Genomic DNA, 14,502 nt, shown 5'->3' with positions numbered 1-14,502 from the left:
TTGTAGATCAGGATGCATCTAATGTATGGGGTTTTCAACTGGTTTTGTCCCAGGGACCACCATTCTGACTAGAAAGTAATTCACAGCCCACTGATGTGCCTGCACGCACGTGCGTGTTTGTAACCGCCGCTGCCACGCCCCCTCCACCTGCGCAGATATTCTGCCTACAACACGATATTTGAACCATATTCAAGTGTAATCTGGAAATGTGTTAAAATATCAAAGCGAATTCATAAAAATAAATAAATTCAATGGTGAACTGATAAATATAGGCTCATGTCGCCATGGACCCCCTGTTGAAAACCCCTGATCTAATATATGCTAATGAACACCATCTTACTAGCATCTAAACAGTAGACTCTGGAATCCTGTGTTGAGCAACTGAGGTAGCTGCTCCAGTACAGAGTGTGTGCAGGGAATAACTGAGCAGAGCGGACACACATTTTAGACCCTGTTAATAAAAACTTCCCTAATCGCTTTCAGGTCAAAGCATGTCGGAAGTTCAGGAATTTTCCCAGTGGGACCGTCTTGCGAGGGTCGGTATTTTTTTTTCTTCTCTTTCTCCATCCCAATCCCTTAGACATTATACTATATCCTATACAGATATTCAATAGGTCATCTTAGCCACAGTGACACCGATGGTGCAACCTGCAATAGCAGTGAGGCTTTTGCCATCGCAACTGCAAAGTATCGAGCCCTCTGGCAGTTTAAAGTCGAAACATGGAAAGAAAGTAGAGGCAGAATATGAAAAAAAAACTTTGCTGGCTTACACCACAAAGTGCGCCAAAATACCTGACTTATTTAAGCAATCTGCTGCCCGTAATAAGGAGAGTAATGAACAGGAACTAGCATCAGGGAGTAGGTGCTGTGAACTAGCTAAATTAACTAAATAAAGAAAAAAATGTTTTTGTGCAAGGTTTAACTAGTCAGTGCACAAACATTTAGAAAAGTTAACATTACATTTCTATTACAGTTCTTCAACTTAGGAGAAACCCCGGTATCACTTTTGTTTTCCTGACTATGAAAGGGTGAAATAAACTGTTAATTTGTTACATTGATGAACTATCCCTGGGGAATGGACTGATAATATCGCTATCACTATATTTTGAGAGTGAATAATGTGGAAAGGAGTAGGAACCAGTGCAGATCCAATTAGAGAAGTACTATTGAATATTATTGACTGTGAATTAAATTAGAACACATCAGTGCATATGATCAGATTGGACAATTTGCCAGTCAGCATTGGAAAATAAATCCCTTTAGGATGAAACCAGTCCTGTTCGTCCAGTTGGGATATAATATCCGATACTGACCTATGGGCTATACATATATAAATATACATATACATACTGTATACACATACATATACAAATATAACTTGAAAGTTTCAGGTGTTAAAATGAATTTTAAATTACGAAAAGTGAGTGGACTACTTGCGGCATGGTATGAAATATGTGATTTAGAAGCACATTACCCGTTGCTAATGGCAGCGGCCATTATTTTTTTGCAGCGGCCCATAAAAATAAATGTCAGGATGTTGGGATAGCCCATTCAATTCAATGGAACATTCGGAGGAGCCGTACAATAAAATGTATATACCACTGCTTGGTTGAATTTCCTACTCTGACGCATTCTTTAGAAAGTCAGTTAACTTCTGATGTTTGCACACCAATTAGGTAGCTCAAAAAGGCTTTCAGTACCGCTACACTACATTTGGTGTAAGTGATTTTAGAAAGCTAAGCCTTACAAAAAACCTTACAAAATGAGGTTAGTTTATAGTAGTTTTTTATCCTAACACAAACAGTACAAATAAATAAGTAATTCATTGATTGATAAAACTACAACTACTTTTTGTTTCCCGTCTGTTCCTGTGTCAAAGGTTTTCTGTATGGGGAAATTAATGATGGGATTCTTGAAACCTGAGGTCATAGTTTGAGTTATTTCATCAGAGACACGGATGGAAAAAGGGACCTTACAGTCTATAAATGATGCTGGTGTGACCAAAAGACAGCACATTGCGAAAAACTGCTTCAAGATGATATATGATGTGAGATGACCATGGTTATAGGTCACGCTTGGTCTGAGAGGCAATTTATAATGTTATATTCTATTTTGTGGAAGGCATTTAATGGTAAAGGTTTGAGATGCTTAGATAGTCTGGTTTGCTGCATATGTTCATAAAATAGACCTCAAATGTTTTGTGATAGAGGATTTTAAAGAGTACATGTAAAACAATGATCCAAAAACTGGGTAAACACACAAGGACATGACAGGATATAGAGATGAAGCGGAACCATAGGTGGTGAGAGTTCTCATGAGAGATGGAGGGGGGGGGGGGTATTCTAGCAGAAGATCAGAAAAAGAGAGAGGAAAAGAGGGAAAGAGAGAGAGAAAGAGAGAGGGAAAGAGAGAGGGAAAGAGAGGTACTGGAAATTAGCTGGCGGGTAATGGGTAGTGAAGGGTAACGCAGGCTAGACTCCTGCAAGCAAGAATGAGAGTGCATTAGCATTAGCGATAGCATTTGAATAACAAGGGATACATACAGCAGGCAAGATGAAATTACAGTTGACGCTGCCAGGTCAAACGTCTCATGATTGACATAATTAAGAAAGAAGATGACCGTCCTTTGTTAATTATTACCACAGCAGTGGCACTATCAGAGAAAACAGTGATGCATTTCGGCAAGTGCCCCAAAAAAATCACGCTGGATGACTTGATCTACTGTAGCGTTATAAAGTGAAAACAGTTTCTGAAGGAAGCATTCTATCTCCCAAACTCAAGTTACAGAATATGCAGCAGACAACCAGTCATAAATCAATGTTTCCTTTTACAGAATACTAGCAAGTGGCTACAGCAATGGGATTAACTTGAAAACAGGAGAAAGGAGGGAAGCCAACCATTTCAACGGTTAGCCCTCTTGCAATGCCTTTTCAAATACACTTATGCCACGACATGACATGACAACATTTCAGAGCTGACTGCTTATTCCGTGACTCATTTGTGTTGGACACGGGAGAAAGGAAACGGACCCAAAAATTCAGCGTCCGGCCTGTTATGACATGATTAACAGAATAGGGATCAGGATGAGATCAGACATAATGTGTGTGTGTGTGTGTGTGTGTGTGTGTGTGTGTGTGTGTGTGTGTGTGTGTGTGTGTGTGTGTGTGAGAGAGAGAGAGAGAGATGGAGAGATGGAAAGAGAGAGGGGGAGAGAAAGAGAGAGAGAGAGGGAGAGAGAGCGAGAGCGAGAGAGAGGGAGAGAGAGAGCACAGAAACATAAACGGGGGCAGGGTGTTGTTGAAGGACGGAGGGTTGAAATTTCTCTGAGGGAGGTACAATGGTGGAAGAACTCTCAGAAAATCTCTCAGAAATGTGGCTGTGACTCATCTTTCAATAATCTGACACATCAGACAACGCTGTCATTGCCTCTAGGGATTTAATGTCCTTCCTTTAGTCACTGAAGTACTCCTACAAAAGTCATCTCTAAACAATGTTCCTAATGTTAAAGACCCCACAGAGTTCATTTCATTTTCAGAATGTGATTTTAAACCCAAACAGAAAGTTTAGGTGAGAAAAGATGAGAGAATTAACATGAAATTTAAATTAGCCAGTAGCATTCACAACTTTTCCAGTGGGAACTTGTTCCTTAGCTGTAAGCTATCTAAGTTACATTACAGCAACAGTTACTCGTGGTGGACAACTGCTTGTCACCCTAGCCATCTGGAAATGAACACCTTTGGTTCATCGAAATGAGTTATCAAGGTGACCGCGTGACCTCTTCACCATGGTGAAACGGGCCCTGGACAACCATTTTGTAGCAGCATGATATTTAAGCAATATAGCACGAGTGGGAGTGGGGTAGGTAAGGGATAATCCCACGGGTGGTGTTCGGCCGTAGCCACCGAGGCCGCCAGGTCGAGTGGCATAGGCAACAACACCCGTGGGATTATCCCCTACCTACCCCACTCCCACGAGTGCTATATTGCTTTTATAAAACAATTCTACAGTCAACAAATTAACATTTCAACACGAAGTTATTGATTAAAAATGGTTTATTTCGCCATTGTTTCTCCACAACAAAAAATAGTTCCATTGTCAACGTCTTGGTTTGGAATTTTAAAAACTTTGAATTAACGGTTATCATCAATGCGAATGTTTCATCGCGGAGTGATGTATTTTTAGCTGTGAAAAGTCCCGTAACTGTAGGTATGTTGACGAATAACCTATAGCATGAAACGTCTCTCGTCCAATCAGAAACAGCTAAATTACGCGCTAGAACCCAATTGTTTTATAATAACCAATAAATAAGTCTCCTTACACAAAATTACAAAGTAGTTGACATGACTACTGTGGGAAAAACGTATGTCAACGCAGCAGTTTAAACCCAAACAGAAAGTTTAGGTGAGAAAAGATGAGAGAAAACTAGCAATCTAATTACTGAAAGGCAAGCAGAAAGTGTATCCTTCCTAGCATGTTAACTCATGTCTTTTGCCGATATAGTTTGCAATGTTATGCCGTGTGATGTGATGTCATAGAGCTTAGCCTCGGCGGCTTATTGAAATGACAGGTGTGTTTATCTGTCCTTTACATGACCATATACCATGAAAATGTATTTGAAGACGATACCAATTCTAGCTGCCAATAAAAACATGCTACAAAAATCAGTGGCGTAACATAGTTACGACGGGCCCAGTGCAGGCTTTTATGACGGGCCCTAGTCAGTGGCGTAAGGCAGTGGTTCCCAAACATTTTACAGTCCCGTACCCCATGTTTGTAACCATTGCCGCCCCCTGCACAGATATTTTTTTGACTACCCAAATCCCCCAATATTTACTCAAACAACATATAAACAAAAGAAAATACTGTCAATACAAATCTTATGTCAAAATTTCAATCACAAGTGTCCTGATGTGCATAGATTCCTTGTTAGCAAAACAGGGAGAGCACTCCAAAAAAATCCACAAACACAAAAACTAAATTGTAGGCCCATTAAAATATCAAAAAAGAGGGGGAAAAACTCTGCTGTCTTACCACTGCAAAGTACCTGGAATCCATCCAGTGTCCGCTTTCACGGGTATTCCAAAATGAACAGTCCAAAATACTCACACATAATGAGTTATACTGCAGTCATGTTTTAGGAAATGATTTTCCTTCACACAAGCTCTCTCTCCCCCTCCCTCTCTCTCTCTCTCTCTTTATTTCTCTCTGTGGCCTCTTCCCCCCCTTTACTTCATAAAAAAACCTTCCAACGTACAGAACTGGTGGCCTCCTTGCCCCATGTGATCAATACATGCAAAAAAAAAAAGCATCCTTTACCTTCTATTAACATCCAGGGCCTTTATGTATTATTGTCTATTTGGTAGCACATCTCAATATCCATCAACATTTTACATCCATAAACATATGTCAGGGTTAGATGTTCATCATGTTCCCCACCCCCACCCCATAGGTTAGGGCTAGGCCTGAAATATGAGTTTAAATTGACCACATCTATTCTTTTCGTCTTACCACCTAATTTGGTAATTGAAAGGCCTTTTATCACCTCTGCCAAGCAGGTTATATTTTCATTCCCATTTGTTGGTTGTTTTGTTTGTTTATCTATAAACAGGATTACGCAAATATTCCTCTGGCCAGTTTTCATGACACTTGGTGGAGCAGTGGAGCATAGACCAAGAAAGAACCTGTTAAATTTTGGAGCAGATCCAAGAGAGATCAGCACAGTCTTTAGTCTTCCCAAGTGTGCACCTAGGGAGCTATCATGGAAGTATGTCAGCACTGTGGGTAGCAGTCTCTCAGGTACCACTAGTTGGTACTGAGTACAATGTTCTTGAGACAGTAAACAGTGGTACAGTACATCTTGAATTTTTTTAAAGCATCTCTGTCTGTGCATTGTGAGTTCATTTCTTACAGTATCGACTATAATTCTGTATGTATCATGTATAGTGCTCATCCTGGTATGTGTATGAATACATCTGCCATGTTTCTGATCCCCCCCCCCTTGCCTTGAGACAATTTTATTGATTTGACACTACATAGATGTAATGCAATTGATTTGCATTGAATTTCTGCAGCCAGTTCCCCGCATTTGAACAGAGCCTCATCCTCCATCTGAGAGTGTCAGGCCAATTTGTGGAGGCACCCCTTTCTGTAAGTCTAGAGTTGAACGCTTGAGTCTTAATTTCCCGCAGAGGAGACGTAACATGATTTTAGGAGCATTGAATATCCAGGACAGTGCTGTGTGGTCAGTTTACACTGTAAAGGCAGGCCCCTTCAGGTGGTGCCTCCATTTTTTTAACACCCAGACCAATGCCAGACACGGAGTAATTCAGCTCTGCCTCTCTTCAAGCTCTGGAGGCATCTGTAGTAGCATACTCTGATCCATTGACCTCTATGGAGTTGTTCATCTTTTGTATAATGTGTAGTAGGCGTTCACAGTCTATCAATATAGCTGTAGGCTGCCACACATACTGAATGTGCACCAGCAAACCTGACTTGTGTTTACTGAATGTGACTGCAGTTGAAGTACATCAGTGTAAAAAAAATCAAGGGGGAGGCTCAAAAGACCGAATTAATAGGCTCAAGATGTGATGTCAGGCACGACCAAACGATAACTACTACACTACATACACAATCCCTTTAAAACCTTAAATTGTGATTTTCATGACATCCTTCTACAACATTCTGGACTGCTTGTCAGAGCAACATCCCCACAAAGGTTACATTCTTCAAATAGCCCTATTAGTCATCAACTTACAACTCATTACAGGAGATTATGACAACTTTAACATTAGAACGTCCAGCTCTATTCTCTCAAAGTTAGCCAAGTGACAAAGACATAATGCACTAAGCTGTGGACTTACTGCACAGTTCAAACCTTTAAATAATTAATATAGAAAAACATATAGCCTGTCAAACCACAAAGACTGTTTAGGCCTTACTTGAACACACTGCACAACATCGTATTAAATGCGACCAAGATCTGTCTAAGAGGTTCTCTAAATAAAGAGTGTGACCATTACTTGATGGTTAAAACTGGAATAGGCACTATAGTTGGTTGGCTTATTAAAACATGCAACAAGGCTTTATTGCACATATCACAATGGTATGACCCTATGTAAGAAATACATTGTACTTAATGATTAGGATTCTTATTACTAAGCGGGGTCAATCAACCTTCTATGACCATTCACCCCAGATCTATGCTGCCCTACAAAGCCAAAGAGCAGTAAGTGCAAAAACCCCAAACTGAGAAAAACAGCTTTTTGTGTTTTTTTTTCACCAAGTAAAAGTTTTAAATTATATTTAACAACAAAATGTATAATTAGATAGATTAAAGTGAGGTGAACACCACCCTTTAAGTTTTTTTTACATTTTTGCAAAATCTGGTAATTTTATAGGCTATACTGCGTTTTGCCTTTGTATTACTGCTTAAAATTACACACACATACATTAAGGTATTGCAGTAAGATGACCATAATCACTCTTTTTATGGAAAAAAACTCACAATATTTTTGATGTAAAAATGTTCCTTGATGCCTAAGCAATGGAACAAATGTGTATTTTATGAACATTAGTGTAAAAATGAAGCAAAATTATATTTTTGCATCATAATGTCAGAGATTATTTAAATATAATAAAACCAAGGCAGACCGCAGCAAGGGCAAGTTGAACCAAGGCAGACTGCAGCAAATATGACTGGAACCAAGGCAAACTGCAGTAAAAGCATGTAAAAGCATGTAGAACCAAGCATGTAGAACCAAGGCAAACTGCAGTAAAGACATATACTGCACTTGGCTTGGTTTTACTCTACTTTTCTATACACACTGCAAATTTAAATTGCAAATATTTACATGAAACAGTTTATTGATCAACATAACATTTTCACAGATTGAAGAGCTGACCCTGCACTTTCAATTTCTGCAAAAAAAATGTTTTGGAAAAAATGCACATACTGCTCTCTGCCTTTGTAGGGCAGCATGGACTGCTTGTCTTATCGATTCATGAAACAAGACCAGACTTACCAGTGGTGAACAGCACCTCTCTGGATACCAGCCGTAGATCCGTGATGGAAAACTGCGGGAGCTCCAACTTATCCACCCCTGTAACGGCTCCATTCCCCCCTTGCCAGAAGAACACAATATCATCTGTAGTGTATCCATCTGCAAAGTAAATACATATCGATGTCTCATTAGTGTAGTAAAGACAGTGTTTAGTATAGTATTTCTGTCAGTGGCGGTCCGTCAGGGCCTTCAAGGCCTTCTCTGCTGGCCTAAACATCATCAGAAAATAAATGTAATAAAATAAATTTAATTTTAATATTTTCTTTTCATAAATATGTATTAAATGATTCCCCATAGTCCATTATCTTAATTTCATGCTTCCAGCGTTGTTCATTTATGTTAGAGCTTTCATCCAATCGTATTTCCGCTATCATGTGTTGCCACGCTCCTTGAAATCTTCCCCGAGAACAGAAATCTTCCCTGAGGCCTTCAGAATTCACATTGAAGGCCCGTGTACATCTGATTGGCTATCACAACTTGCTGTTTCAGTTCATTTAAGTTGAATGAACTGAAACAGACAGTTGTGACAACCAATCAGATTTCGAGTTGGCGACACTGGGCCTTCTAGAAGGCCCGGAAGATTTATTTCCTCGCGTTGAACGTGACACGTAAACGTCCTTTGATTGGATACTGAGGCAGACCGGTGCAGTGCTTCAGTGCTCAGTTTAGCTGGCTAAAACGACGTACATCGGTTTCAATGCTTATTCTTCTAGTTGTTTCAATTGGTAAGACTAAATATAATTACATTAACCAACTCAAATCAATTAGTTTACACAAACTTGATAATTCCAGTTTTTGATACAATTACAACGCCATTTTCAAGACGGAACTTTCAAGAAAAACTGGATATCGTGAGGATGGGAAGTTTAATGAAACTGCTTTGCAGGTGGGACAATGCGATGTTACTTGTTAAACTTGTTAAACTTAACATTGAGTCACATAGGCTACTTTTGGTGGACTTAATAAAACTTTGTAGACTAATCCCTGAAAATCGCCTTTTATTTTTAAGTTGTGACAGTAATATCCAAGCGATCATATAACTTAGAGTTTACTACTCTTAATGTATTGGGTGTATTGATTTGAAATGCTCCGGAAATATTAATAAAGTCTGTTGTACTCGACTATGTTAAGGTGATGCAATGCTCACTTATACTGCCTTTCTGTATAAAATATACTGGTTCGAGAGCCATGGCGTCATAATGATGGTATTAGGAGGTGGATTCACTCAGTTTAACATCGTGTAGGTACACTGTAGGACATCGCTGAAGGCCTAGTCGTGAAATGCACGGACCGCCACTGATTTCTGTAAATACTGGATTAGTAATGAATGTGTTTTTTCCCCCTGAGGCAGATGCTTGAACTCCATAGGTAGCGCCCACAAAGTACCGTAAACATGAAAACTTGGATTCTCAATGTGATGAATGAAGGGAGATCCAGCATTTTTTCGCGTTGCATATTACATAAAACTTCCATTTCTTCTTCAAAGCATTCTATCCAATTGTGCATTTATACAGGGCAATGCAAATTACAGGTAGAGGGCGCTGGCTTATGTGACATACTTCAATTATGCAATCAGCCACAAGTTTAGTTATTTCAGGGTTAAAATGAAAATGTATCTTTTGCGGATTGGGCAATTGGCTGTTTGTTGAAATTGAATGTAGTGTATCCAGTGAAATAAATGGTTGATGAGATAAGAGAACACAGCCAAACACATAAAGACACCAATAAACTGCCCCTTGTATAAAGTCTGAAGCCATTCAACTCATTCACATCTTAAGCACATTCATAGGAAATGCTAGTCTACACACGTTTCCATCAGTTGTGTCATGTGAATTCAAAATGGACAATATCCTTATCATGGCAGGAATTCTAAACAGCTGTAGGTAAAAAACACAAGGTTGTCTAGGGCCACTTTAATGAAAACACGTAATAAAATTGCCACAAACCTCATACTGAGACAAATAAACCGGTTTCCTTCAACCTTAGATGCATCTTATTGTGAAATTCAGGAGTTAATCCTCCCCCTCAAAGTGAATAAATGTCTCAGTCAATTTAAAAGACCACACCTATATTCCCCAAATCACTTTCAGGCTTGTAAAATCAGGAAGTCTGTGTCAAAAGGAATGTATTTGCAGTTACTCTCCCTAATGCTTTGCCTTTGTAGAGAGAAATACCCCAATTTACAAATAACATTTAAAAAAACTGAAAAAATTGTGTAATTATTTGAAATGTCGTCCTCTTTCTTTTGCAGGTCGCATCAAATTCATACTGTGTCATCAGTTAGCAATCACGACACAATTGCCCTGCAGTATCCTAAAAGTATACAATGTCCTTGGAAGCCTTGGAAATGTAATCAAATAAAGCCATGATCAAGAATGACCAGATGGCCACAAAGGTTATGTCTTATAAGTGCTTTCTTCGCTGATATGATTGACAAAACGCACCTAATGAATTTAAATAGATGGCTATCAGGACTGCACAGGCTGTGTCCTGTTCTGAGTCATTGCAGATTGGATGGAGATGAGGAGAGTGGGGATGGAAAAACAGTGATGTGGAAGCTCATTGTTTTTAGTACCTTAGGCCATCCATGCAGGAAACTCACAAGAATAGTTAATGTCAAGGAACGGTTATGCCACACATCCAATTGTACTAGTGAACTCAGAGAAAGCATCTGCCACAGCCGAGATGATGAAATGTTAAAGATTTATGTAATGGCACTCAGTAAAGAAGCCATGCATACACTGGGGACAGTATATACAGCCATGTGCTGTTTAAACACTCACAAAACATAGATTAAATGTACAGAACCATATTTGAGGTTTGGGTTTTGCGGAAAGGACACATAGATTACTTCGAAAAATAAATGAATATTAGCTGAACTCAACAAATGTGTTTTCATTCAAAAGACATATGATTTAGTCTTTGGAATGTCCCTGAGACTGAGAGGCAGAGGGTAATGTGAATATGGCTATGACTTGAATTAATATCAACTCAATTAGCAAGATAAAAAGAGATTCAGATATATATGTGTATGGACTCAGACAACACACGAGATGTACTCAGCCGCTGGTTCAAAAGGATGTCAGACCACTTGTGCCAGAAACCTCTTGGTGCTGATCAGCAGTAAAAGTGCCTGCCTAAGACCCCACCTGCTCTCGGATTACGTTTTTTCAGATCAGAGTGATTAGAACGGCTTAGACGGGACTGAACTGCATTGATAGATCCAACACCCCACAGGGAGCAGTTCAGACGAGTTTGGCACGGAGCAAGAAGATGAACTCGGACAACTTCACGTTCAATCTACAAGAGAGAGAGACGTGCGGCCAGACAACAGCAGCATAATGCGTTCCAAGATGAATCACTGTCTGGCCCTGCAAGGCCCAAGTGGACATTGCACCTCTGAAACAAGCTTCTCCCATTCTGCCAGAGCAATGCTGACCAACAAGAAAGCTAATTACACTGCCAACACTGTCAAATATGTCTCGGACACCTACCAGGAATCTCATACTGTCCAGCCTTTGCAGACTCAGAGCTGCAGAAAAGCTTCTGTATGCTTTTGTTACTTGCAGACAGGAATGCTGCAACTGCCTTTTTGACTGTATGTAGTCGTTGATACAAAATGGGTCTTCTTGTGTGCTGACCAGAAAATGAGAACTAAATTCTTTATGCTGGATTTCTGTATGGATTTAAAAAAAAAAAAAATTGTCTCCTAAACTTGATTTAGCTTCCAACAAGACCTATTGTGCTCATTTTCAATGTTCATAATTTTATTTTTGGGGTCTACTAAAAAAGATTTACATGCTTCAATATTCCCAAAACGCATTATTTTCTCACACATCATTTTCCTCATCTCTATTCACCCTGTCTTTGAAACGCTCTGTTAGAGTTCCTGTGTCTTTAACCATTGCATTATCTCTAAATGGACAAAAATGTGTATTATATGTTTAGCAGATGGTATTGTATATTTATATTTATTTTGTAGATTTTGTAGATTTATTATATGTTTATTATACGTGGAATTTATGTTCAGATTACTTATATGTTATGTTATATTATGTTATTTTATGTTATGCTATGGTAGGTTGTTGTGCGGTGTCTTGTCCCAAGAATTTCAATGCACAGTCTGACTCTGTTTTTCTGTGTATATGACAAATAAATACTTGAAATGTGGAAACGAAGAGCAGAGCGCTCCCTCATTGCCCACTATGGTGTATATGTTCGGGGAATAGATTTACACAGCACTTTCCAGTTTCACAACGGAGGGTCAACTACACGGGTTGAACTTGGCCTTGGTCCCTTTTTATTACATGACACAAATGATGCCCTTTGGTGATGAAGCAAGGCTGCAGATAGAAAATAATGTCCAAACGGTTCGACTACGGTTCGATTTCGAACGGACTTAAGGCTGCCTGCCGGTGTGAAAGCACCCTTAATGTGTCAGTTAGAAAGCAAGGTACTCACAGCTTTCGATCTCCAAGGTACAGTTCTGTTCATCAAGAGGGTATCTCCTCAGGTCCATCATACAAGCAGCCGTGGTTGTTATTCTGGAGGTCACAGAAAAGACAGAGAAAAAGACATGCTATATCATTAATAACAATTGTGAAATTATAGTTTGATATTCAATAACTGAGACTGATATGTGGTGAAGGGACAGGCAAAGTGAATGAAAAAAGGGAGACACCTACAAAAGTAATGACTAAAATTGTTTTATTTATATGGTGAGGTTCCTGTTAGCTTTGTAAAATGTAAAGCTGGCCATATTCTTCATTAACCTAACACTGCTAACTCACAATCACTACTGTCATTTTTGTCTGGAACATTCCATCTGATTCCAGATTAGCTTGGGGTGTAGCTTAACAGCACTGAACCAAATTACATCGAAAGTCATTGAATCAGCATAGCTCATGTCATAAACAGTAGCACATGACAGTACTAGGCTACATACAGAGACTAAGCAAATGTAATCTACTGAACCGTGAGGGAGCTCTTACCCTGCCTGAATGAAAACCTTGCTCAGACCGTGGCTTCATCATCAGTACTACAGTAAAACTGTGAGTGAATCTAAGTGTTAAATCAGTAAATTGGTGAAACAGTGAATCAGTAGCATGTCAAAAATTGAACATTGACATTCAAGCCCGGTCTTGTATTTAATCTTTGGTGTCCTTACTAGGTGTTTGGTCCTCACCCTCTGTCCCCTCTGGATGTCCTGACTTGTTTTCCAAAAGATTTCCACATGTGCATATGTCACTGGCATACTGTGTGTTAATGCCATATGGTCTTGTAACTATCAGAGGTAGCTATGGAATGTTTACAGTCAATGTAGAAGTATCTATCTGTGCGAGCTAAGAAACACAAATGTGCAAATGCATCCCATGCGACTATCTGATTACAGTAGCTTTAGTCTTAAATTTACTGGCTGTCCGTGAAACACACATAACTCATCTCTTTCTCGCTGACGCAGTTGCAAAGTCAGCTGCAGTTGGAATCGACAGACCTTTCAGATCTGCTTCGACCAGTGACTTGAAAGCATAAATTAAGTAAGTACAATATTACAATCCCACTGTGGAATGTACAAAATTGAGCCCATGGACACGTTGTAGAAGACAAAATGAGGATTTAAAAAAAAAAAAGCATGATTGTATCCTTGAGCAGGAATATATGTCTGTCCAGTTTCTGCACATGAAAATGCTGATGCGGGAGATGCTTTGCACACAAGTCAAGACTATTGATTTGTTCAGAGAGCATGATGCGTGGTACATCAGACACCACTCCAACCCTGTTCCATGGTGCATCAGACACCACTCCAGCCATGGTCCATGATGTCACAGACATCACTCCAGCCATGGTCCATGGTGTCACAGACACCACTCCAGCCAAGTTAGCTGGCATCTGTGACTGTCACGTCTCTCCACTAGTGGGGTGCAGACATAAGCATTCCGTAAGAACAATTCCCGGCGGTGCCAAGGTGCTTTGGGAGTGTGCCCCTGAGCAAGTTATTATAACATAAACCTGTTTTGAATAATGGCAGACAGCCAGTAACCACATAGCCATCATTAAAAGGGCCATAGATGTAACAAGCCAAGTTTGATCACTTTTGACTTGAGACATTGCTGCCAGAAAGCCTGTCAGGAGTAGTAGCCAGACATAATTGACAAGTGTCCCTGTATTTGCTTGTGCCAATGCGTCTGAAATCATTTAAGGTGATTTGAAGAAACTCTTTCACCTGTGTCAAGTTGTCTACATGTGTTTGAATGCAATTCTTTTTGTTTTGAGATGGCACCAAGGCTGTGTGAACACATGCTTTTAAAATGCCATTAAACGTTCAGTAACATTTTAAACTGTTAGGGCCGCCTAAAACGTGAAAAATTAGGGAACACATTATATGACTGATGGATTGGAATATGAAGGTAAAAAGCCTCAGGCTGTACGGCAAGGAAACCAT

At 39.6% G+C, this 14,502-nt stretch overlaps 1 protein-coding gene across 1 annotated transcript in view; it reads right to left on the bottom strand.

The window, feature by feature from the left end:
* gabrb4 (gamma-aminobutyric acid type A receptor subunit beta4) overlaps positions 1 to 14,502 on the bottom strand; it is a gene marked incomplete at both ends in the record, with an annotated part of 37,237 nt that overhangs the window by 9,804 nt on the left and 12,931 nt on the right. The window contains 2 exons of the mRNA XM_080859008.1: positions 8,022 to 8,159; positions 12,522 to 12,604. Of these exons, the coding sequence (XP_080715134.1) occupies positions 8,022 to 8,159; positions 12,522 to 12,604 (221 nt within the window). The remainder of the gene's footprint in view (positions 1 to 8,021; positions 8,160 to 12,521; positions 12,605 to 14,502) is intronic.

This window comes from Sprattus sprattus (genome assembly GCF_963457725.1).
Source record: "Sprattus sprattus genome assembly, chromosome: 20".
Taxonomy (NCBI): Eukaryota; Metazoa; Chordata; class Actinopteri; order Clupeiformes; family Clupeidae; genus Sprattus; species Sprattus sprattus.
Note: the sequence above shows the minus strand (reverse complement) of the source record. Positions and strands in the feature narration are given on the sequence as shown.